General features: G+C 39.7%; 1 protein-coding gene across 7 annotated transcripts in view; it reads left to right on the forward strand.

Annotated features, from left to right (window-relative positions):
* Positions 1–6,486: 6,486 nt before the first annotated feature.
* The window catches only part of aopep (aminopeptidase O (putative)), a 345,719-nt gene continuing 326,720 nt past the window's right edge, over positions 6,487–25,485 (forward strand). For all 7 annotated transcript variants that reach the window (XM_060838362.1, XM_060838356.1, XM_060838381.1 and 4 more), the window contains exons 1-3: positions 6,487–6,591; positions 9,198–10,184; positions 18,490–18,653. In XM_060838362.1, coding sequence (XP_060694345.1) covers positions 9,367–10,184; positions 18,490–18,653 — 982 coding nt within the window. In that variant the 5' untranslated portion in view covers positions 6,487–6,591; positions 9,198–9,366. The remainder of the gene's footprint in view (positions 6,592–9,197; positions 10,185–18,489; positions 18,654–25,485) is intronic.

The raw sequence follows: 25,485 nt of genomic DNA on the forward strand, positions 1-25,485 counted from the left end.
AACAAACAATCCAGGTCTTTTTCAATATATAGAGTCATAGAGATGTACAGCATGGAAACAGACCCTTCGGTCCAACTTGTCCATGCCGACCAGATATCCCAACCCAATCTAGTCCCACCTGCCAGAACCCGGCCCATATCCCTCCAAACCCTTCCTATTTATATACCCATCCAGATGCCTTTTAAATGTTGCAACTTAATTAGCCTCCACCACTTCTTCTGGCAGCTCATTCCATTCACGTACCACCCTCTGCGTGACAAAGCTGCCCCTTAGGTCTCTTTTATATCTTTCCCCTCTCACCCTATACCTATGCTCTCTAGTTCTGGACTCCCCCAACCCAGGGAAAAGACTTTGTCTATTTATCCTATCCATGCCCCTCATAATTTTATAAACCTCGACAAGGTCACCCCCTCAGCCTCTGACACTCCAGGGAAAACAGCCCTATCCTATTCAACCTCGCCCTTTAGCTCAAATCCTCCTACCTTGGCAACATCCTTGTAAATCTTTTCTGAACTCTTTCAAGTTTCACAACATCTTGCCGATAGGAAGGAGATCAGGATTGCACGCAATATTCCAACAGGGGCCTAACCAATGTCCTGTACAGCCGCAACATGACCTCCCAACTCCTGTACTCAGTACTCTGGCCAATAAAGGAAAGCACACAAAATGCGTTCTTCAGTATCCTATCTACCTGCGACTCCACTTTCAAGAAGCTATGAATCTGCACTCCAAGGTCTCTTTGTTCAGCAACACTCCCTAGGACCTTACCATTAAATGTATAAGTCCTGCTAAGATATGCTTTCCCAAAATGCAGCACCTCACATTTATGTAAATTAAACTCCATCTGCCATTTCTCAGCCCATTGGCCCATCTGATCAAGATCCTGTTGTAATCTGAAGTAACCTTCTTCGCTGTCCACCACACCTCCAATTTTGGTGTCATCTGCAAACTTACTAACTGTACCTCTTATGCTCACATCCAAATCATTTATATAAATGACAAAAAATTAGTGGACCCAACACCGATCCTTGTGGCACTCCACTGGTCACAGGCCTCCAGTCTGAAAAATAACCCTCCACCACCACCCTCTTTCTTCTACCTTTGAGCCAGTTCTGTATCCAAATGGCGAGTTCTCCCTGTATTCCATGAGGTCTAACCTTGCTAACCAGTTTCTCATACAGAATCTTGTCAAACGCCTTACTGAAGTCCATTTGGATCATATCTACCACTCTGCCCTCATCAATCCTCTTTGTTACCTCTTTAAAAAACTCAATCAAGTTTGAGACACATGACTTCCCACACACAAGGCCATGTTGACTATCCCTAATCAGTTCTTGTGCCTCAGGATTCCTTTCAACAAGTTGCCCACATCAGGCTCACTGGTCTATTGTTCCCTGGTTTGTCCTTACCACCTTTCTTAAACAGTGGCTCTACGTTAGCCAACCTCCAGTCTTCCAGCAACTCACCTTTGACTATCGATGATACAAATATCTCAGCAAGAGGCCCAGCAATCACTTCCCTGGTTTCTTACAGAGTTCTAGGGTACACCTGATCAGGTCCTGGGGACCTATCCACCTTTATGTGTTTGAAGACATCCAGCAATTTCTTCTCTGTAATCTGGATGTTTTCCGAGATGTCACCATCTATTTCCGAACATTCTATATCTTCCATATCTTTTTCCACAGTAAATACTGATGCAAAATACTTGTTTAGTATCTCCCCTGTCAAGGGCTGCCTTGCTGACCTTTGCGGGGCCCTATTCTCTCCCTAGTTACCTTTTTGTCCTTAATGTATTTGTAAAAGCCCTTTGGATTCTCTTCTGTATTTGCCCAAGCTATCTCATGTCCCTTTTTTGCCTCATGATTTCTCTCATAAGTATACTCCTACTGTCTTTATACGCTTCTAAGGATTCACTCGATCTATCCCGTCTATACCTGACATATGCTTCCTTCTTTTTCTTAACCAAACCCTCAATTTCTTTAGTCATCCAGCATTCCCTATACCTACCAGCCTTTCCTTTCTCTGGACTCTCATTATCTCATTTTTGAAGACTTCCCGTTTTCTAGTCATCCCTTAATCTGCGAACATCTGCCCCCATTCAGCTTTTGAAAGTTCTTGCCTAATGCCGTCAAAATTGGCCTTTCTCTAATTTAGAACTTGAACTTTTAGATCTGGTCTATCCTTTTCCATCACTATTTTAAAACTAACAGAATTATAGTCATTAGCCCAAAGTGCTCCCCCACTGACACCTCAGTCACCTGGCCTGCCTTATGTCCGAAGGGTAGGTCAAGTTTTGCACGTTCTTTGGTAGGTACGTCCACATACTGAATCAGAAAGTTTTCTTGCACACACTTAACAAATTCCTCTCCTTCTAAACCCTTAACACTATGGCAGTCGCAGTCTATGTTTGGAAAGTTAAAATCCCCTACCATACCCATCCTATTATTCTTAAAGATTACTGAGATCTCCTTACAAATTTGTTTCCCAATTTCCCGCTGACTATTAGGGGGGTCTATAATACAATTCCAGGAAGGTGATCATCCCTTTCTTATTTCTCAGTTCCACACAAATAACTTTTTTAGATGTATTTCCGGGAATATCCTCCCTCACTACAGCTGGAATGCTATCCCTTCTCAAAAACACCACTCCCCCTCCTCTCTTGCCTCCCTTTCTGTCCTTCCTGTAGCATTTGTATCCTGGAACGTTAAGCTGCCAGTCCTGCCCATCCCTGAGCCATGTTTCTGCAATTGCTATGATATCCGAGTCCCACGTTCCTAACCATGCCCTGAGTTCATCTGCCTTCCCTGTTAGGCCTCTTGCATTGAAATAAATGAAGTTTAATTATCAGTCTTACCTTGTTCTCTGCTTTATCCCTGCCTGCCCTGACTGTTTTGACTCGCTTCTTTTCTCAACTGTACCAGTCTCAGATTGATCTCTTTCCTCACTATCTCCCTGGGTCCCAGCCACCCACCTTACTAGTTTAAATCCCTCCGAGCAGCTCTAGCAAATCTCCCTACCGGTATATTAGACCCCTTCCAATTTAAATGCAAGCTGTCCTTGTACAGGTCACGTCTACTCCAAAAGAGCTTCCAATGATCCAAAAATGTGAACCCTTCTCCCATACACCAGCTCCTCAGCCATGCATTCATCTGCTCAATCCTTGTATTCTTGCCCTCACTAGTTCGTAGCACCGGGAGTAATCCAGATATTACTACTCTCGAGGACCTCCTTTTAAAATTCCTGCCTAACTCTCGATATTCTCCCTTCAGAATCTCAACCTTTTCCGTTCCTATGTCGTTAATTCCAATGTGTACAATGGCCTCCTGCTGGACCCTCTTCCGCCTTGAGAACATTCTGCACTCTGTCTGAGACATCCTTGATCCTGGGAGAAAGTAAAGACTGCAGATGCTGGAGATCAGAGCTGTGTTTTTCGAGCAACACATTTTCATCCTTAATTCTGGCACCAGGGAGGCAACACACCGTTCTGATTTTTCGCTGCTGGCCACACTGACATTTGATTGTACCTCGGAACCTGACGAATCCCCCCCCCCTCCCATTGCATTAGAGCCAGTCTCAATACCAGAAATTTGGCTGTTTGTGCTACGTTCCCTTGAGATTCCATCACCCCCCTACATTTTCCAAAACAGCAGACATAGGGATAGCCACAGAAGACTCTGCACTAACTGCCTACCTCTTTTACCTTTCCTGGAGTTAACCCATCTATGTTACTGTATCTGCAACTTTTCTCCCTTCCTGTAACTGCCATCAATCAGATCCACTTGCTCTTGTAAATTCCTCATTGCTTCTAACTGTCTCTCCAATCGATACATCCGATTTGATAGGATTCGCAACCAACGACATTTATTGCAGATATAATCCTCAGCAACCCATAAATTCCCATGTCTGACAAGAGCTTATCACTCTACTAAATACTATTTTTGCTTCTTTCAATCTACAGACCAGAAAATAGCACTGCCTTATTCCTCTACAAAACACTGCTCCAGGTTAAATTAATACTTATAGCTTGTATTTTAATCAAGAGACATATCTCAATAAAACATATAATCAGGAAAGAACCCACTCTACTCACTACTACAGACTTACTGTAAAGCCACGCTTAAAATATCCACTTACCTATTTCTGTCTGTGACCTCTCCCAAACAGGCTCCTCCAAGATCAGTTGTGAATTTCACTGTCTGTTAATTTTCCCAGATGCACTCCAATGTCCAATGATACATGAATTCAAACAGCAAAGGTAGTAACTGCGCAGGTCCACTGCTGTGTCAGTTAGCAGTGTGGGTTTTTTTTCTCTCTCTCTCCTGCACTGACCTCATCAAACGCTTCCTTTGTCTGTACCTCTCCCTTTTAAAAGTGCTGTTGTTTTGATTTTTTTCCCCAAAGTTCCAAAACAATGCAACAGCATATAAAACAGTAATTGCTGCTCCTGGAATTCAAGGAAATCACCTCCATTACCTAAAATACCTCAAAATAGGAGATGTTACAGCCAGAAATTATTCACGTCCTCCATCTTAGATTACCCAGAATACTCCTTTTTCAGTTACATCACACTGTAAACTTTTGCTATAAATTCTGTGTCTTACAACATTATATTCCATAACCACCTGAAGGAGCAGCCCTCCAAAAGCTAGTGCTTCCAAATAAACCTGTTGAATTATAACCTGTAGTTGTGTGATTTTTAAGTTTGTACACCCCAGTCCAACTCCAAATTTTGGTTAAGCAACAGCTGGAGTACTGTGTACAGTTCTGGTCACCACAGTATAGTAAGGATGGGATTGCATTGTAGAGAGTACAAAGTAGATTCATCAGGATGTTGCTTGAGAAGCAGCATTTCAGCTCTGGTTGTTTGCTTTAGAGAAGAGAAAATGAGGGTGAACCTGATAGAGGTGAATAAGATTATGAGGAGTATGGACATTAGCTGTGGTACTGGGCGGCACGGTGGCACAGTGGTTAGCACTGCTGCCTCACAGCGCCTGTAGACCCGGGTTCAATTCCCGACTCAGGCGACTGACTGTGTGGAGTTTGCACATTCTCCCCGTGTCTGCGTGGGTTTCCTCCGGGTGCTCCGGTTTCCTCCCACAGTCCAAAGATGTGCGGGTCAGGTGAATTGGACAAGCTAAATTGCCCGTAGTGTTAGGTAAGGGGTAAATGTATGGGTGGGTTGCGCTTCGGCGGGTCGGTGTGGACTTGTTGGGCCGAAGGGCCTGTTTCCACACTGTAAGTCTAATCTAATCTAAATTGGCCTTAGTGTTCAAGGATGTGTAGGTTAGGTATATTAGCCAGGGGAAATGTGGAGTAATAGGTTAGGGGAATGGGTCTGGCTGGGGTACTCTTCGGAGGGTCAGTGTGGACGTGTTAGGCCAAAGGGCCTGTTTTCACACTGTAGGGACTCATTATGAAAAAAAGGCTAAAGGCCAAGTGCTGGAAAGTGGGACTAGTGTAGGTAGTCATATATTTTGGTGGTACAGACGTGATGGGCTGTAGGACTTCTTCTGTACTGTATGATGCTATGCTACTTAATATATTTTCAAGCATCAATGCCACATCTTATGCATCTGCTAATTTAGCAGGGTAAAAAATGAGGTCTGCAGATGCTGGAGATCACAGCTGCAAATGTGTTGCTGGTCAAAGCACAGCAGGTTAGGCAGCATCTCAGGAATAGAGAATTCAACGTTTCGAGCATAAGCCCTTCCTGATGAAGGGCTTATGCTCGAAACGTTGAATTCTCTATTCCTGAGATGCTGCCTAACCTGCTGTGCTTTGACCAGCAACACATTTGCAGCTAATTTAGCAGGAGCAATACCATTGGGTATGTTCCAATTATATATAAAAAGAAAAACTAAAGAAAAACTGCATTTATGTAAATATATTTCGTGTCTAACAGATGTCCAAGTACATGATATATCTCATAAGTGCAGTCACTGCAGTAATATAGAAAACACAGCAGCCAAAATGTGCACAGCAACCTCCCACAAATGGCAACGTAGTAGTAGGTTATGTTTGTGAAGTTGATTGATGAACAAATATCATACTGGTCAGGACACCAGGGATAAAATCCCTGCTCTTCTTTGAAAAAAGGCCATGGGATCTTTCATATCCACCTGAATAGACAGATAGAGGGCTTTGGCCTAACACCTTATTTGAATGGTGATCCCTCCAGCAGGCAGTGCTCCCAACACTACTACACAGGCTTGGTTTCTTCTGTCCCTGAACACACATAGACCACAGGAAAGGGCGCGGGGCTACTAATTGAACCACATGTGATGCAGCGAAAATAAAAGTTCCTGAATAGAAATACTGAAACACCCAACTGACTGTACAGTATAGAAGTGGGAAATGAACTGGACCATTCCATTACAACACTCCTCAAGGCTCTGCCTGCGCCCTCTGCTGGTGATAAAGGATCATCGCAGGTGTTTTCCCGGGCGGCCGGGCGCACAGTGATGACACAATCCGGGTGCGCCTGTCGTTGGGATGGAGAGGTTGTGAGTGACCATTTGCTGCTGATTGTGGATTGAAATGTGTGGGCTCTGTCTGTGTAAGGGCTGCAGAGAAAGTGAGCGATTGCATAAGGTCAGTGGCTCCGATAACAGTGCGGTGACACAATGTAGGTTTCTCTGTAATCCCGTGATCGGCGATGAGCAGCACAGACTTTGGTTCTTGTCATTCCAGTTTTCAAATTTAAAGAAACAAGAATGAAACGTGAGAAGATGCCCATAGCCCAGTATTCAGTCTGGCGTGGGTTGTAGGAGACCTTTTGTAGTTTTCCTTTTGGATGCGTTTCTTAATAGTTACAGGCAGTGGTGCAATGTTGCAGGAGAACATTGATTTTTTTTAAGCCTCCTGAAATGTGTAACCCAAATTCCTGTGTCTTGCGCTGTGTGTGCAGACTACTCACAGCCACATTGTGGCGCTGCCTATATTCATGTTTCTGTTCAGTCTTGACTCCAAACTTCTCCAATGCACAGTATGTTCCGCAGAATGGGAATTGCGCTCTTGGGCAAGTTTATTTTTTTCAATGAAAGGTTATAAAAACAATTAACTTGTTGAATTGCTGCCCAGATTTAAAACCAAATGCAATAATTAGACTAATTTCATTCGTTGACCTCAATATTAAACAGGCCAAAACAATACTCGGAATTGCTGACCATTCACGATGAATGAAGCAAGTTCTATATAACAAATTTTTGTACACTTCCAGTTTAATGTATGTCTTGCACCATGCAGAGGAAACATGAGTTACAAACACTTTTTGCACAACATATTGCTTATTATGCTTACAACTTTCATTAGCCATTTTATTTAATATTTTAAATAGCAATATAGTGGTATATGAATTTTGCAGTTAAATTTAATTATGACACTGAGTTAGATGTTAAAGATCATTGGAATTATTTTAAATATGCCAAAAATTCATGAATGTTTTCTGAGAATGTCAGATTGTTTGCTCTATTTACTAATTAAATGCAGTTTCATATTAGATGGTATTAAAACAGTCAGCTTAATATTTGTTATTTATGGTGCTTCAGATTTTTATATGTGGTGATTTTTTTCTCCATGTCTGCTTTATAAGCATTTAAAGAGTGTGAAACATGCAAAACATACTGTTCTCTTGTTCTATTCTGTTTTTCTTTTTGTATTTTAGTGTTGGTTCCCATTCTGACTACATTGTCTTTTGGATCTTATTACTTATTTTTCAAACACAAATTCTGTAAATTAAAAACTGTACCTTTTTTTGAAGAATGTACTTGTAGCTTTAGTATACTAATAAAGTTTACAATGAATTAAAATAATGACTTCATTAACATTAATTCTTTGCTATTAGCAAATTAGATTACTTACAGTGTGGCAACAGGCCCTTCGGCCCAACAAGTCCACACTGACCCGCCGAAGCGCAACCCACCCATACCCCTACATTTACCCCTTACCTAACACTACGGGCAATTTAGCATGGCTAATTCACCTGGCCCGCACATCTTTGGACTGTGGGAGGAAACCAGAGCACCCGGAGGAAACCCACGCAGACACGGGGAGAGCGTGCAAATTCCACACAGTCAGTCGCCTGAGTCGGGAATTGAACCCAGGTCTCAGGCGCTGTGAGGTAGCAGTGCTAACCACTGTGCCACCGTGCCGCCCTTAAATCTCTTGTATTCTATAATATCTGGTATAACATCTAGTTATTCTGACAGGCTGGGGCAGGGCAAACTTTTACCTAATCATTGCCTCTACTGGAAAATACAAATGTGTTCAAAGTTTGTGAGAAGATTTGTTGTGGTTCTGTTCGCTGAGCTGGGATTTGTGTTGCAGATGTTTCGTCCCCTGTCTAGGTGGCATCCTCAGTGCTTGGGAGCCTCCTGTGAAGCGCTTCTGTGATCTCTCCTCCGGCATTTGTAGTGGTTTGAATCTGCTGCTTCCGGTTGTCAGTTCCAGCTGTCCGTTGCAGTGGTCGGTATGAATTCGACTGGGACAACACTACTATTATAGGACAAGCCAAACAGAGAACAGCCGGGGAATTCCTAGAGGCATGGCACTCATTCACAGATTCAATCAATAAGCACATCAACCTGGACCCAATATACCAGCCACTGCAATGGACAGTTGGAACTGACAACCGGAAGCGGCAGATTCAAACCGCTACAAATGTCGGAGGAAAGATCACAGAAGCGCTTCACAGGAGGCTCCCAAGCACGGAGGATGTCACCTAGACGGGATGAAACGTCTGCAACACAAATTCCCAGCTCGGCGAACAGAACTTCAACAGTACAAATGTGTATATTTCTGCAGCCTGAATCTGCCTCAGTGTGACATAAAACTACATCTTCAGATAGATTTCATGCCAGTATCAGCACTGAGGTTGTAAATTGTAAACTCTCAGGGGCTTAGCTGTCAAATTAACCCTAACAGCAGCCTTAAAATTTTAATGTGTTCAAGATGTCATTTCCCATTCCTTTCACCCAAAACAAATGTCTTTTTAGAAAAATCCTGCACAGCACATTAGATATTGTAGATTTAATTGATAAGCTCTGGTAAAAGTACCAGGTCTCTGTATAAGCATCATCATGTAGGCAAAACCTAAGAACGTAATTCTCCACAGAGTATAACTTTACTCTATCAAGGTAGCTTTAGAGACAGTTGTTAAATTAGTTGCATGATTAGTAATTCTTTTTTTTTGTGTACAGGTTTTAACAGAAGAAAATGCAAATAGCTACGAAGACATGGGATCAGCTTGCAAAAACCTTTAGGTGTTTTTAAACAACATTATTGAAAAACTGCTGTTAGCACTGGAACACTGCTGTTCCTTACATTTATGATTTTTAAAATATTGTTGAACAGTAACTTCCTTCTGCTATGAATGAAATTACAGAGTCAGCTCCTGACCCCAATAAAGATGACCTTCCTCTCATGGCAAATGTTGGCTCCATCTTAGTCAGGCACTATGTGTTGGATCTGACAGTGAACTTTGATAGAAAAGTCATCAGTGGCACCATTGTTCTGTATCTAGAAATCAACAAAACATACGGAAAAATATATGATTCTGTGGGAACAGGTTGTTGTCCTTACTCGCAGGCGTTATTTGAAACTGAGCAACCCGGATCTTCATGCAATTCCACTGCAAGTATTGCTGCTTCTGCATCTGTGGATAAGATATACAATCTATCTAAGCATAGTGGTGGCAGAGTTACTAATGTTAACAATTGTAACCATAGCAACACAGAATGGACTAGTGGGATTTCTGGTAGAAGGGAACACTGCAGTAATGGGGATGATTTTGTCTTGGTGCTGGATTGTTGTGATCTTGTGGTGAATAAGGTAGAAGAAGTGAATGTCACTGCTACACCGGGTATTGAGAGACTGATTGGAATAGACACGTCCATGTCAAAAAATAAAATTTATTCTCAGCGACTGCAGAATGATGTGCAGAGTAGGATTCTGGATGCTATTCTTGGTTTAGGAGGAGAATGCTGGCAGGAACAACATTGTTTCTATCTCGAGTGCAGTAAAGCCCCTGGATGTGGAGAACTGCAGTTCCAGACTGACAGGTGGAGCTTGCAAATAAAGAAATTAGGGATACAAACTCCCAAAGACTTCCCACGTGTATTGCGAATCTACTACGAAACAAAGCCGGAGGGTGGTTCGGTTCGGTGGACCAAAGACCAAAGTGGCAGGTTGGTTACTTTTGAACACATTTTGTTTGGTGTGTGAAATTAAGTTTTAATCTGTGATATGTGGAACTGCCATAATCAGATAATGGTGCAGAATTTTAAAAAATGTGGAAGATGATGTGTACATGATTGCTTTAGCAATGATAGAAACATTTGTTTTCCCCATAGTACTTTGAAATTCCTTTGAACATCCTTTAATATATAGATACCTTTTATCTTTAGGATGTGCTTTGAAGATGCTTCCAAAATATTGCTTATTTAATTATTTTGTTTAGTGATATGCAATAGGATTGGACATGGAGTGTTGTATATAGCAGTTTTCTGCAAGCGCTGGTTTTGGTGGCAATCAAAGTATGTAACATTGACACAAATGCCTTTTACTGTAAGTGGCATTAATGTGACATTGTTTGGATGGCGGATGATCTAAAATATTCTGTTTTGCTTTGTGTGCTTCTTCGAAGCTGATGCATTTGAGCTTACGATGTTGTGATTATAGGTTCATTTCCAAAACCTTATTGAAAATCTTGATATATTGATTAAATATGCTTTCCTCTTTGGGCATTCTGAACAACATATTTTTCGAATAAACTGCAACTTGTATCTTTTACCTAAGGGATGTGCATGATGGAGTGTTACCATGATGATGAAGAAAAAGCTCCTGAAGTACATTTTAGCTCTTGCCTTAAAGGAGCTTATCCTGCTAAACCAGTGCAAGCCTATTTTCCCAATCACTTGTCAATCATTCTATGATTTCTCTGAATGATTTTGCCAATTAAAAATGAGTGCAGATCAGTTTTATAATCTCATTGCATACTTGCCGGAAACTGTCTTGAAATTGACGCACGCTTCACATTTTGGTTTTCCCATCTGGCATCAAGAAGGTGCTGTCATCCTCCTCTCCAGAGGTGCAAGATCAATGTTTAACTGACTGTAACTCGCAATCATTGCAAAATGAAATTTAATTGTTATGTTTTGCTACCATATAACAATGCTGCTTTAGTTTATTAGTAATATTCATTGGCCAATCATACATTATCACGGAGCTTGAATGGAAAAATATTTGCCGTGCTTGAACAGTGGCTAGTAATTTCACCATGTTATGTTTTTAAATTGTATTGAGTTTGATAGACTATCAACTCAAACCTTTGGTTCTGGCCGGTTTCGGTTAGTCATGGTAATGACACATTATTCAGTATTGGATGTTTACAAGGTCTAAGGTTCTATAAATTGCTTGTTAATGCTCCGCTATATTGTGACAATATTTAAGCGGTGTATTTTGTCCTTTTCATTGAAGAGAGGTTTTAAGACCGAGGCAGTGAGCTGTCTATTGAAAGCCCATAAAGTAAACCACTTGTTAGGCGTTGGGGTTCCTTTATAAAGTTGTAACAATGGAAGCAGCCTGAATGGGTGTGTCAAGTTCCCACAGAACCAGGAGTTTTAGTTTCAGTATCAGTAGCAGCTGCTGGGGTCTTGAAGCTGCTTGTTTTCCCACTCCGTTACAGTTAAAAGCTGGGGCTTCGCTTCCTGCTGTAGAATTGCTTGTGAGACAATCTATTTTACTGAATATGCCTTTTGTCAAGGATGTGTTTATGGATTGAAATGGTTTAGTAGTTAATAACATATTATTCTGTTAAATTTTCCATAGAATTAAATTTATTCTAGTTTCTTTTCTTTTGTTCTATTTTTACTACAGTATATGAATAAAGTGTGTTTCGCTTAGACCCATCAAATTGCAACACTTGCCTTTTAAAATAAGAAAAGAGTTAGGGTATAGGGAAGCTTAATATATTTTGAAGGTTTGGTCTGGTCCCTAACAATATTCAAATCCATTTTCTTGTTTAATGCATGTAATGTGATACTTGATCCATACTACAACTGACACATATTGATGTTGTGTGGTAGTGTGTTTTGTCATGTAATAGACAGCATTTAGCACAGATTAATGTTAAAATTCACTGCAGACTATTTTTTCCCTCACTCTCTATATATAAGGTTGCTAGAATTTCCACCAAAACAGGGTGATGTTGACTGTTTATGAATGTTGCAGGTATCCTGGTTTAACTCTCATCTCTGAATCCTGTTAGTAATAAATGCAGAGAATCAATTATGAAGATGTAATTTTCAAATCACTGCATGAAAAAGCTGCAGCTCATTAGCAAGCAACGCATGCTATTTATATCCTGAATGTACTGACAGATATTTACATGTCACTATCCTCTGTTAATAAAAATCAAACAGCAATATTTACATTGTCATTTTTTTGGTTTGAAAATCTATGTTTAATCACTGCTGATCATGTCATTTGGATTACTTAAACATGGTACTGGTGCTACATTGATCGAAATTGTCACTATGCAAAAGTGTGGCTCTATCATCAGATTTATTCCTATTTTTTATATCGTCAGACTTGTTAAATATTCACGTATTTGTTGGCTACTCAAAATAATCAGTGGTTGTTTCTGGGAGGATGTTTCCCCATGTTTATTAAAACTAGAACAAGGAGATGAAGTTTCAGAAAAAAAATCTCCCATTTAAGGTGGACATGAGAATTTTAATCTCTGATTCACAAGTTTGTGAAACTCTTTGCCAGAGAGTGGTGATGACAGGATTATTGAATATCCTTAAGGGGAGGTAAGTGAATTTTTGACTAACAAGGGAGTTGAAAGATATTTGATTAGACAGGAGGTTGGAGTTGAGGCCAAAATCTGATCAGACATAATCCTGTTTTAAATGGCAGAATGGGCTAAAGGGACAGAATGGACCACTTGGGCTCCTAATTCATATGTTGGTTTAAACATTTCACTGGAAATTAAGCCAGCTGTCACTGCATGCTCCACTCAAGTATCAGCACCAATTTGAACTCCAGTCCAGAATGAGGATAAAACCAAGGCCTACTTGAATGCAAGCAAGCTGCTGCTTGACCAAGCTGAACAGTTACAAAATTTAAGTAGCTGATTTGTTTGGATGCTTGTCAGACTAATGGTGGGGACATTGCAATAGGCTTTGTTTTTTCCTTTGGAAATAAAGCGTTTGACAAGGTTCTCCATGGGAGACTGGTTAGCAAGGTTAGATCTCATGGAATACAGGGAGAACTCGCCATTTGGAGACAGAACTGGCTCGAAGGTAGAAGACAAAGGGTGGTGGTGGAGGGTTGTTTTTCATATTGGAAGCCTGTGACCAGTGGAGTGCCGCAAGGATTGGTGCTGGGTCCACTGCTTTTTGTCATTTATTTAAATGATTTGGATGTGAACATAGGAGGTATAGTTAGTAAGTTTGCAGATGACACCAAAATTGGTGATATAGTGGACAGCAAAAAAAATTACCTCAAATTACAACGGGATCTTGATCAGATGGGCCAATGGGCTGAGACGTGGCAGATGGAATTTAGTTTAGATAAAGGGGAGGTGTAGCATTTTGGGAAAGCATATCTTAGCAGGACTTACATTATGTGTATAAGGTCCTAGGAAGTGTTGCTGAACAAAGATACCTTGGAGTGCAGGTTCATAGCTTCTTGAAAGTGGAGTCACAGGTAGATAGGATAATGAAGATAGCATTTGGAATGCTTTCCTTTTATTGGATCGAGTATTGAGTATAGAGGTTCGAAGGTCATGTTGCTTGTACAGGATGTTGGTTAGGCCACTTTTGGAATATTGTGTGCAGTTCTGGTCTCCCTCCTATCGGAAAGATGTTGTGAAACTTGAAAGGGTTCAAAAAAGATATCCAAGGATGTTGCCAGATTTGGAGGACTTGAGCTATAGAGTGAGGTTGAATAGGCTAGGGCTGTTTTCCCTGGAATGCCAGAGGCTGAGGGGTGACCTCATAGAGGTTTCTAAAATCATGAGGGGCATGGATTGGATAAATCAACAAGGTCTTTTACCTTGGGTGGGAGAGTCCAGAACTAGAGGGCGTGGGTTTAGGGTGAGAGGGGAAAGATATAAAAGAGACCTAAGGGGCAACTTTTTCACGCGGAGGGTGGTACGTATATGGAATGAGCTGCCAGAGGAAGTGGTGGAGACTTGTACAATTGCAACATTGAAAAGGCATCTGGATGGGTATATGAATAGGAAGGGTTTGGAGAGATATAGGGTGGGTGCTGGCAAGTGGGACTAGATTGGGTTGAGATATCTGGTCAGCATGGACGAGTTGGACCGAAGGGTCTGTTTCCATGCTGTACATCTCTATGACTGTGGGTACAGGGAAGAGAGAGAGAGGTAGAATCTTGGAAGCTGTTCATTGGTTCCTACTGGGGTGTTCTAATTTACTGATGGATGGCAACGGAACTGTTCTTGACTGGAATTCTGAAGAAGGGTCACTGGGCTTGAACTGTTAACTGTTTTCTTTCCGTAGGTATTGAAGGACCTCCTTGAGCTTTTCCAATTTCTCTTTTTGTTTGTTCTGCTTTTGACCATGTTTGCATTCCCTTGTGTGGTTGCATATTGTTGATTATTCTTCTTGTTTGAGGCTAAATAGTGTATTTTATTTGGTAATATGTAAGAAAGGAAGTTATACTCCAAAATTATGCTTCAGCAGCAGGCTGATTAGTCATATTTCTTTTTAATTTTTATGCAAGATCTTGATGTTTGTGTAATGGACAATAAATATAATTTTGGAGAGAAAAGTCTGCTTTCATTTGTTTTAATCTCTTCCCTTTATTCTACACATCTTCGCTTTGTTTATGAGAACTAATTTAATCCACAAGCAATAATTTTCAAGTTCCACATTTTTCTTTTCCACGGTGGGTGGGTGAGAGAGTGGGTTAGGAAAACAGCCGAATCGTGAATATTTTATTATTGGCTCTCCCTGCATCAAAGTTATATCAAATTTCTTCATCTAAGTGCTGACTTTTAAATAATTCTGTTGTTGGATTGCAAAATTGTTGAATTCCTTTTCTGCCTGTCTTTCGTTCATTCTACAATCTTCATTTTAAAGTCAAAATAGATGCATGACTTTGCAATTTACTTCATCTCTTTTGCTGTGTTCAGTTTCACCCTAGTCCCCTAATCCTTCACCATGGTTACACAATCTGCTTATTTTAAAATTATTGAGTGGGTTGCACATTCCATTTCAAAATGCATCGAAAATTCTTGTTTCACAGCCCAGGTACTCCAACACTAATAACAACTTTGCTGTCCTGAGTGAGACACGATTGGTAGGAACGGTTCAGTTCAGAATACGGGGTGATGAATACATCTTCTCCTCGAAAGAAGATTGCAGACGCCACGGTTGTGGCTTTGCCATAAAAAGCAATGTTAGCAAAAGCTTAATGTCTCAAAAAACCCTGTGGGATAAATGAAAGTCTCATAACAGTTCATTCACTCTAACCCAGAAACATTTCACCACAGTTGTCAGTGTATATACCCAAACATTAAAAGCAACAGATGAGATCAAAGTGAAATTCGACTCCAGCCTTATCAGTTGATTCATGTCTCCACAAGGAGACAAACTGGTTCTCCTTGGAGATTTTAATACTAGATTTGGAAGGGATGTAAAAGTCTGGAAAAGCTTGATTGCAAAGAAGCCATAGTTAAAAGTTCACTTCCTGTTGAAATGCCTAGAACATGGACTAGAGTATACATTTTGGCAGGACCAAATCAAGACTTCATGGCAACACTGTTACTCAAGGCATTGGCATCTATTTGATTAAGGGACTGCCAGGATTTAGAATTAGGATTAGCTTTATTGTCACGTGAACTCTCATGAGTACAGTGAAAGGTTTACAAGATGCCACTTATGATACTATCTTCAGTACCAAGATACCTAGGTACAGATTCTTAAGTACAAATTTTCAGGGAAAAGATTAGAAAAATAAAGTAATAAAAAGTACAGCAATAAATTAGAGAAACAAGAGTTCAGAATAACACTCTTTCCAACTTACACCATGTCGTGCTTCCCCTCGAGGCTGGGAGTTCGAGCCTATGCTGAGACCGGGAGGTCGAGTCCATGACCCCTGACATTGCTGTTGCTCCTGCAGATGAGAGGTAAAAAGGAAAAATTAAATGTGGAGAGAGAGCAAAAAAAAGAAACGAATGGAGTGATGAGTTCTGACTCAAGATTTCTGCTTTGCTGCCATCTTGGAGATGTCTGTGTGACCTGCATCATGATGAGCTGGAGTGATCATTACCTAATCTGATCATCTACTTCCCTTTGCCTGGCCCAAAAGCAGCAGTGAAAGTAGATGTGCTACCATGGGAAATAAAATGTCAAGGGATTCCAGAATTCTGCAAAGAATAACCTCCTCAGTGCCTCACAGACAACCTGGCAAAGATCAAAGGGAAGTAGTGATTAACCACAGTGTCTGGTCTACCCTTAAATTTGTCGTAAAGAGCATCAGAGAGAATAGACTGTTTAGTTCTCTTCCAGGAGCCATTAGGATTAAATGGATAACAATGATCAGGAGATTCAGGAGCAACTAAATTGCAAGGCATCTCTGAATGCCAAAACTTGAGTGAAAGAAAATAGGTGTATAGACAAAAGGCTGAAGTCCAACAAAAAAATCATTGGCTTAAAGAGTAAGTGTGTTGGATTGAAGGGGTATAGAAAATCCAGCAACTCACTGACAGCAAGATGTCTGTAGATTCTCCAGAGCAGTCAAAACCATTTTACAGTAAAAGCATCAAAGAACCTACCCTGCTGAGAACTAAAAATGGAATAGTGCTCATCAAAGATGATGGAGCAGAGGAAAGGTATTTACCAAGCAGACACTCAGTTTTGAAGCTTGAGTTGTCTGATTTCATTTCTTTTCCTACATATTTAGTCATTTCAACATTATTTATTTTTTTTTAACATTCATTTCAGCTTTTAAAAAATTGAAAGGTGCCTCAACCATTGGAAACAAAAACAAGGAGGCAGAGTCTTTAGATAAAGGGTCAGTTTAAGTCTGAGATAGAAAGAAATTAAGTGATGAGGAAGTGAATAGTAGAGATGTAGCCTTAGATCTTTAACAGTAGTATTGAATGGTGGAGCAGGGTTAACAGGCCATAACTCTTCATGTTCCTAATTCTTGCATTCTTATTTAAGTAGGAGGATGTGCAGGAAAGCTGTCTGAAACACTGTTAGCACACTTCCCTGATGCTGTCATGCCTCTAGCAAACTTCCTAAACCTTTTGGAATGAACCACACAGGAGACCTTGGGGAATAAAATAAAGGGTTTAGAGGAAAGATAGCAAATTGGATTCGAAACCGGTTTGAAGAGAAATTTTCTTTAGGGGGGAGTGATGCAATAGGAACTCATACTTTTGGATCACTTATGCTCTCTCATTATTTGGATATAGGGTTGAAGGGAGTGATATGCAAATTTGCATGCACTACTAAATTGGAAGCCTGGCAAATAATTCTGTATTTTGAATAATGCTTTGCTGAGATTGTTAATAAAATAATGAAACCTAAGAAAATGCTGATGGAATTCATTGTCAGGAGTCCTCTCGGGAGAATCATCACTTCGTTATGTTCTTCTGCTGCGGCTGTAGTCTGCACAGAGACCAGCCACTGACAACAGGTGGGACCATTGTCATTGGGTATTTTAGAAGGACTTCCAATGAGGTTGAAATGGGCACAGCCATAACCAAATTCATTCAGGTAGAGAATGACTATGTTTTGGACCCTGTCAGTATACTCTCACCTACCATCCTCAAGTGGATGGTGAACGTGGAGGTGACCAAATGCTTATGTAAAGTTGTTCCTTTAGGTGCGCTGAGAACATTTAGCAGTCTCGAGTCCTACTGTGATAACTGCATTGTCAGAACCTCAATGTTGTAAAGTTCAGCTCTTCCTTGCTTTGCTCCACCTGTCCATTTTGCTCTCTCCATCTGCCCCCTCTCCTGCTTGCTCTCTTTCGTGCTATGAACTCTCAAAACTTGCTATTGAAAATGGCTGGAATTTGAATTTGGGCTCCTGAATGAAGTAGAGTGTTGTGCTGGAATTTCTGATGAAGGGCTCATGCCCGATCTGTCGATTCTCCTGCTTCTCAGATGCTTCCTGACCTGCTGTGCTTTTCCAGCACCACACTCTCGACTCTGATCTTCAGCATCTGCAGTCATTACTTTCTCCCACTCTTGAATGAAGGTCAAGTGATCTATATTGGTGCTACCAGGCCAAATAAATACACTGAAAAGTCATGCCAACTTGAAATATTAACTCTTTCTCTCTCCACCAATGTGACAGACATGAGTTTTTCTAGTGTTCTGTCTTTGTTTCAGATTTTTCTAGCATCCACAGTACTTTGTCTTCATTCAAATAAGTGATGAGTTGGTGATACTAATGTGTTGTTTAAAAATTTATATTACATTTATTCAATCCTTTCATATTTAAGGCCATGTGTATATACGTCAGGATCTCCAATCAACAACAGAGCATTATTTCCTTGTCAAGAGCCCCCTGAAGCAATGGCAACGTGGCAGGCCTCTGTTTGGGCCCCAAAAGGATCTTTGGTTCTAATGAGCGGTGAAAATTGTGCTGAACCTAAATATAATGGAGGTAAAAAAAAAGTTGAAACATTTTTTCATTCTCAGTATTGCATAAGTAGGATATACTATAAATGGAAATGTAGAACAAAGGCTGTTTTAAGCAAATAATTATTATTTAAAAAATGAATGTTAATTTAGCAAAATTAAAAGAAATTGAACTTTCTAAACTTTGAAATAGGCTACAGATTTTTTGTAATATCAGAAGTTGCCTAATATAGCAGATTTTTGACTCTGACTATCATCAAAGAAATTACTTGATCATTGTTTCCATCCTGCTCCCTGGAAACTGCTTGAAGCTGAGCTAGATTTTGTTTGCAATCCTGATCTTGTATATGAACCCAAAAGTAAGTTTCTATCACATATCTCGTCTATCATTAAGACCAAATTTGTAATGTTGCCCTACACTGATACCATGCTTCAGTTAATCTTTGGAATTATTGTTTTTTTTCATACAGCTGTATGACTGGACTACTTAAACACACTAATGGCTGATTTTCCATTTTCATCTATGCCAACATTCAAGTCTTTAGATTACTTACAGTGGAAACAGGCCCTTCGGCCCAAGAAGTCCACTCCAACCCTCCTAAGAGCAATCCGCCCAGACCCATTCCCCTACATTTACCCCTTCATGTAACACGACGGGCAATTCACCTAACCTGCACATCTTTGTGACTGTGGGAGGAAAGCGGAGCACCTGGAGGAAACCCACGCAGACACTGGGAGAGTGTGCAAACTCCACACAGACAGTTGCTCGAGGCGGGAATTGAACCTGGGTCTCTGGCACTGTGAGGCAGCAGTGCTAACCACTGTGCCGCTGTGCCGCCCCATAATCCCCATATCTTAGTACTCTCAACATTCTGCTCCCCTTCATCTTTGCTTGTTTGACCTCACTGATTCCCAGTTGGATAATTATTCATTTTTAAGTTTGTTCTCCCTTTTTTCAAATTTGCTCATGGTTTTATCTCTACCTCTACTCTAGCTTTACAATATTCTGATTAACTTTGTTGTTCAAATTCTGGCCTTTTGAGCGTTCTTGACTTTGCAAAATTATTTAATCTAATAATTTGTTTTATTAAGGATATATCTTTTAGCTTAAGGTTGAAATTTAAATGTAATGGAAATGGCTGGCAAACACATTTAAAATATTGCCATTTAAAAGGTGGTTTGTGCTGATTTGATAAGAACAGTTAAAAGTGACAAAACACTGAACAATTGGTGACACCTTTCTTCATTCATCAGTAAAGATGAGATGCCTCCAATTATCTTTATTAGAGGTTTAAAAGTTCGTTATTTTCAGATCGGCAAAAATATTGCAAGTAATGGCAAAACCTTAAAAGTATCCACATGTCCTTCAGATCAAAGGTTAGTTTAAAGTTCGATGTATTTGGTTTAAGTTTCTGTCTAGATCATCCCAGACTTGCTACATTGCTGTGAAAATAGATTATACCAGGAGCTCCTGTTTCTTGTGTTTGTTTTCACTGGGAAATGTGAATGAGCTTGGCAGCAACTTTGAACTTGACATACCATGTCTGGAGTTGGAATACTTGAAAACAGTAAAAAAAAATCTGCCAGAGACTGTAAAGAAGTTGTAGACCAGATGCAAAAGGCTATAAGAACCAGGAATATTTTTGAGTTGGAGACATTAAACAAACGTTGCAGTGAGGCCTGTGCTTTAGCTGAGGTGTGTAAGAACAGTAAGAGGGTCATCTAGCTAAATGTTATGACACTGTTTCCACTGGCTCATGTAAACATAAAGAAATCCTCAAGGTCCTGTAATATATAAGAGAACTCTATGGTCAAAATAAGAAATAGAATGTGGAAAGAAAGAATAAAATAAAAGCTACTCTTCTTTTTCTATTCTAAAGACTGTGCAGGTACATAGAATCCTTATAATGTGGGAAGGTGCCTTTCGGCCCAACAAGTCCACATCGACCCTTGGAAGAGTAACCCACCCAGAACCATTCCTCTACACTATTATCCTACATGTACCCCTGACTAATACACCTAACCGACAAATCCCTGAATACTATGGACAATTTAGCTTGGCCAATTCAGCTAACCTGCACATCTTTGTGACTGTGGGAGGAAACTGGAGCACCCAGAGGTAACCTATGCAAACTTAGGGAGAATGTGCAAATCCACACAGACTGTCGCCCGAGGCTGGAATTGAACACGGGTCCCTGGAGCTGTGAGGCAGCAGTGCTTACCACTGAGCTACTGTACCACCCGTGATGACATGTTGGGCCAAATGGCTTATTCCCCCACTGTAGAGATTTTGTTCTATGGAATATGCAGCTTCAGCATAGAATAAGAAAGGTGAGTGGGATCCTGGCATTAATTGGAAAAGGACAGGATTATAAAAATACAGAGACATTTGCTTGTATATGTACATTTAGACATTTCTATCCTTCAGTTAATAGGGGCACAGAATTCAAGAACAAGGGTGTTATAATAAACTTGCATAGGACACTACTTAGTTCTCCACTATAGTATTAGGCTCAGTTCTCGGCAGCACAATATATGAAGGCTGTGAATGCATTGGAGAGAGTGGAGAAGAAGTTTGAGAACTGTTCAGGGGATAAAACTCTTCGTTATGAGGAAAGATTGGTGAAGTTAGGATTCTTCCCCCTTGTAGGGGAGATAGCTAAGAGAAGGTTTCAAAACCAGGAGAGTTCTGGACAGAGTGGATAGGGAGAAACTATTTGGGCTCAAAAAGGATTGGAGCCAGAGGGCACAGTTTTAAAATATTACACAAAAGAAGCAAATAAAGATGAAAAAGAAACATTCACACTGTGAGCATTTAAAGTCTGGAATGCATGTCCTAGAAATGTCGTGGAGGAATGTTCAATTAACACATTCAAGAGGGTATTAGATGACCATTAAAATAGAAACAATGTCAGGATCATGGGAAAAACACAGAAGCTTGGCATTAAATTAAAATGCTCAGGGCTGATAAAGATATGGTGGCCAAATGACCTCCAGCTTTGCAATAAATTCTATGATACTGTGGGAGTGTCCTCAGTGTGGCTCAGTGCCATAGTTTTACAATATTCTTGTGAAGCATTTTTTTTTACAATACTGTACAAACATTAAGTTTTTGTGCATTGTTCCACCAAGAGAAATAGACCAAGTACTGGCAAATGGGACTAGATTAGGTCACGATATCTGGTAGGCATGGACGAGTTGGACCGAAGTGTCTGTTTTTGTGCTGTACATCTCTATGACTCTAAGTCAATTCATGCTATTTGAGCTCACCATCTAAGAACAGAAACTTTGTTTTTGAAAGTATTACGTGAAAGAATTATAAGTCCTATATAAAAAGGTATCTATGTAGTTGCTTAGTGATGCAGACTTTGAGTGTTGTTGAATAAAGAGTCATACTGTTTCTTTGTCTTACTCCCGTCAAAACAAATCTCAAGATTACCAAACTTCCTTCCTACTCTGGGTGACAGGGCTGTGGTGCAGAGCAATAATTGGTATATGTATCATCTTTAACATAACTCAAAGTAATATTATAAAGAAAATTTTGACACTGAAGCATATCAGGAGATTAGAGCTGAAAAAAAATGGTATGGAGGGAAGGTCTTATGAAGAAAGGCTGAGGGACTTGAGGCTGTATTCATTAGAGAGAAGAAAGTTGAGAGGTACAAGATGATCAGAGGGTTAGATAGGGTAGACAGTGAGAGCCTTTTCCCTCTTTTCATGATGGCTAGCACAAGGGGACATGGCTTTAAATTGAGGGGTGATAGATAAAAGACAGATGTCAGAGGTAGGTTCTTCACTCAGAATAGTAAAGGCTTGGAGCGCCCTGCTTGCAACAGTAGTAGGCTCACCAACTGTAATGGCATTTCAAGGGTCATTGAATAAACATAATAATGGAATAGTGTAGGTTAGATGTGCTTCAGATTGGCTCCATAGGTCGGCGCAACATTGAGGGCTGAAGGGTTTGTACTGTGCTGCAATGTGCTATGTTCTAAAAAAGCTCAAGCAAAGAGGTATTCTTTAAAGATCTTTACTAGAGGAAAAAAGCACGCTAATGTATTTATTAACAAATCAATTGGGCTTGCAGTTTGACTCACTATGTGCTAGAAGTTACATATTCACGTGCAGGCTTGTCTTTCTGAAACAGAAAGAGCAGGCCTACAAATTGCATGTGTTTGAGTGAACAATAACTTTGGGAAATCCATTACTGGTACATTCTGCTTTTCATTGCCTTGGCCACTTGCTCTGTACCACTGACTTGCCTTGTTTTAATTTAAATTGGTGTTTCACTGTTAACTGACCCATAATGTATGGCAATGCCTCCACACATCTGAGTCCACTTCCCAACCAATCAGCATCCTCTTCTCATACAAAATATCTTGTTGTTTCCTTTGAGGTTTGGTTTTATTGACATTCTATTCTGATGAGTGCAATATGAAAACCTTCAGCATCATGTTCGTTCTTCAGATAATATTTATAAATGTATAATTTTTAAAAAGTCTGGTTTAAGTATGAGATTGTCACTTTGAAATTCAGATGGCATTTAAAGTTGAAATGTATTCAAATAACTTGTGTGTTATGAATGAATGAACTGTTTGATGAAACAACAAGTTCTTGCATGCTATTAATCATCTATAATATTAAAATAGTGAAAACTCTCGCAGTCCATAAACAATACTGGGTGGGCATTGTTATTTTCTCAAAAGGTTTTTAGTCAATACTTGACTTGCCTGAAAATTTTCCACTTAAAATATTTTTTGAATTTATTCCAAAAATAACTAACGTTTTTTGTTTTAGAGTCTCTCTCTTCAGACTGTTCAAAGAAACCACATTCTTAGAATGAAGTGGAATTTGATTATCCATTATTTTATATAACATTGAACATGACCTTGTTTTCTTGGGACATAAATTTAGTTTGATATTGCTTAAAAGCTGCTGTTTCTTTGGCTTCAAAGACTTGGCTCAAACAAACCTGCATTGGTTATTGCAATGATAGAGGGTGAATTTTTGCTTTGTTGCAAATTTGTAATTTCATAATATTGTCTCAGTGGTCAAAATTAATTATACTGGCTGGTACCTCTATAGATTTACTACCTGTGTTTATCAATGTTAAACAAGAATAATGCTGATTAGGAATGTGTGAATTGTTTCCTGTATTTAGTGTAATATCTTCAAGGTTACCTCATTCTGCATCTCTTATTTTCCACTCTGTGTTTGCTTCAGTTCACAACAGCAGTTGATTATTGCTAGATGCCAGATTTATTTACATTTATTTAAGTGGCCGAAAGAAAGAGACTGGGAAATCCCACTATAAATGGAAAATAAATGGCTTGGTTCTTCATAATGTTTTATTCCCTATTAAATGGGAGACACTATACAGTGATATTGTAGAACTTAATGACAGCTGTTCTCTCTCATGTGCTCTTGCAAAAATGTAATTCAAAATTTTAAAGAGATTTATTTTATAATAGAAGAAAAATGATAGCTTCTCTTATGGGTGAACTAGGGGACACTGTCTAAACATTAGAATTCACTCTTTTAGTACAGAGATAAGAATTTTTTTTCTCTGAAGGTTATGCAACTTTGTAATTACCTGCTTAAGAAGGAAAATCAACTTAGGAAAAACAGATTAGATCGAATAGATTTTGTCTCTGCTATTTGAAAAAGCTTTCAAATCATATTAGACAAGGTAATTTTCTCAACATTGAACCTGAATCAGTGGTGATAAAGTTTAGCCTGAATGCACTTCAGGCTATGGTCTATATGACATACAAGTTCAGTAAATGATTTATGTTAGGAAGTAGCAAATTATTGATCTGAATTTACTGGAAAGCTCAAAATCAATTATCATTCAACTATTTTAGAACGTCTTGTTCTGTCCATGGAAGTGTATGCATTTCAGTCAAAATGAGTGCTAGAACTAAACATGCTATAGTTTACTCTGTTGTAAGTTACATCAACAGGAGGTAAAGTTTGGTTAACGCTGCACCATATTTACAAACACTGCACATCAAAATGTTGCGATGTTAGTTTGTAATGTAAATAGGTCCTTTTCTATTTGGCAGGATGTGACAAGTGGGAAGCCACATGGGTCTGTTATTTATCTCAAAAGTAATTGGATGAGGGATGCAAAGGTAGGTAGGGGAAAGTATGTTATGAAGATGACACAAGATTATAGACTGGTATAGGTAGGTTGGGTGAGTGGGGGTGGGGGGCGGGGAAGGTGGCAGATTGACTATAATGTGGGAAATTGTGAAGTAGTTCATGATGGTAGGAAGAATAAAAGAGCACAGTATGATCTAAACAGAGTGCTTCAGAATTCTGCAAAGCAGGCAGATCTATGTGTTCTTGTAAATAAGTAACTAAGAAAGCTGATGGGATGTTATCTTTTTATTACAAAGTTAAAAATCACACAATGCCAGGTTATAGCCCATAGGTTTATTTGGAAGCACAAGCTTTCCAGGCGCTGTCTCTTCTTCCGGTGGTTGTCAGTTCAGCATAAATATAAGGATGCTGTCCTTTACTTCTACAGGGTATTATTTAGACCACATCTAAAATACTGTGTGCATTTTGGTATCCTTATTTAAGGGAAGTAGGTGGTTTAGAGGATGTTTGCTGGACTGATACCTGGAATGAATGGATGGTTCTGTAGGGAAAGGTTGGACAGTCTGGGTTTGATTTCACTGGGGTTTAGAAGAGTGGTGACTTGGTTGATGTATGAGAGATCCTGAATGTTCTTGACAAGATGAATGTGAAAATTATGTTTTCTCTTATTGGTGAACTAGGGGATGCTGTTTAAAAATTTAAAGTTCACTCCTTTAGGACAGAGATGAAAAGAATTTCTTTTCTGAGGATAATGC

The sequence above is a fragment of the Hemiscyllium ocellatum genome, chromosome 2 (genome assembly GCF_020745735.1).
Source record: "Hemiscyllium ocellatum isolate sHemOce1 chromosome 2, sHemOce1.pat.X.cur, whole genome shotgun sequence".
Taxonomy (NCBI): domain Eukaryota; kingdom Metazoa; phylum Chordata; class Chondrichthyes; order Orectolobiformes; family Hemiscylliidae; genus Hemiscyllium; species Hemiscyllium ocellatum.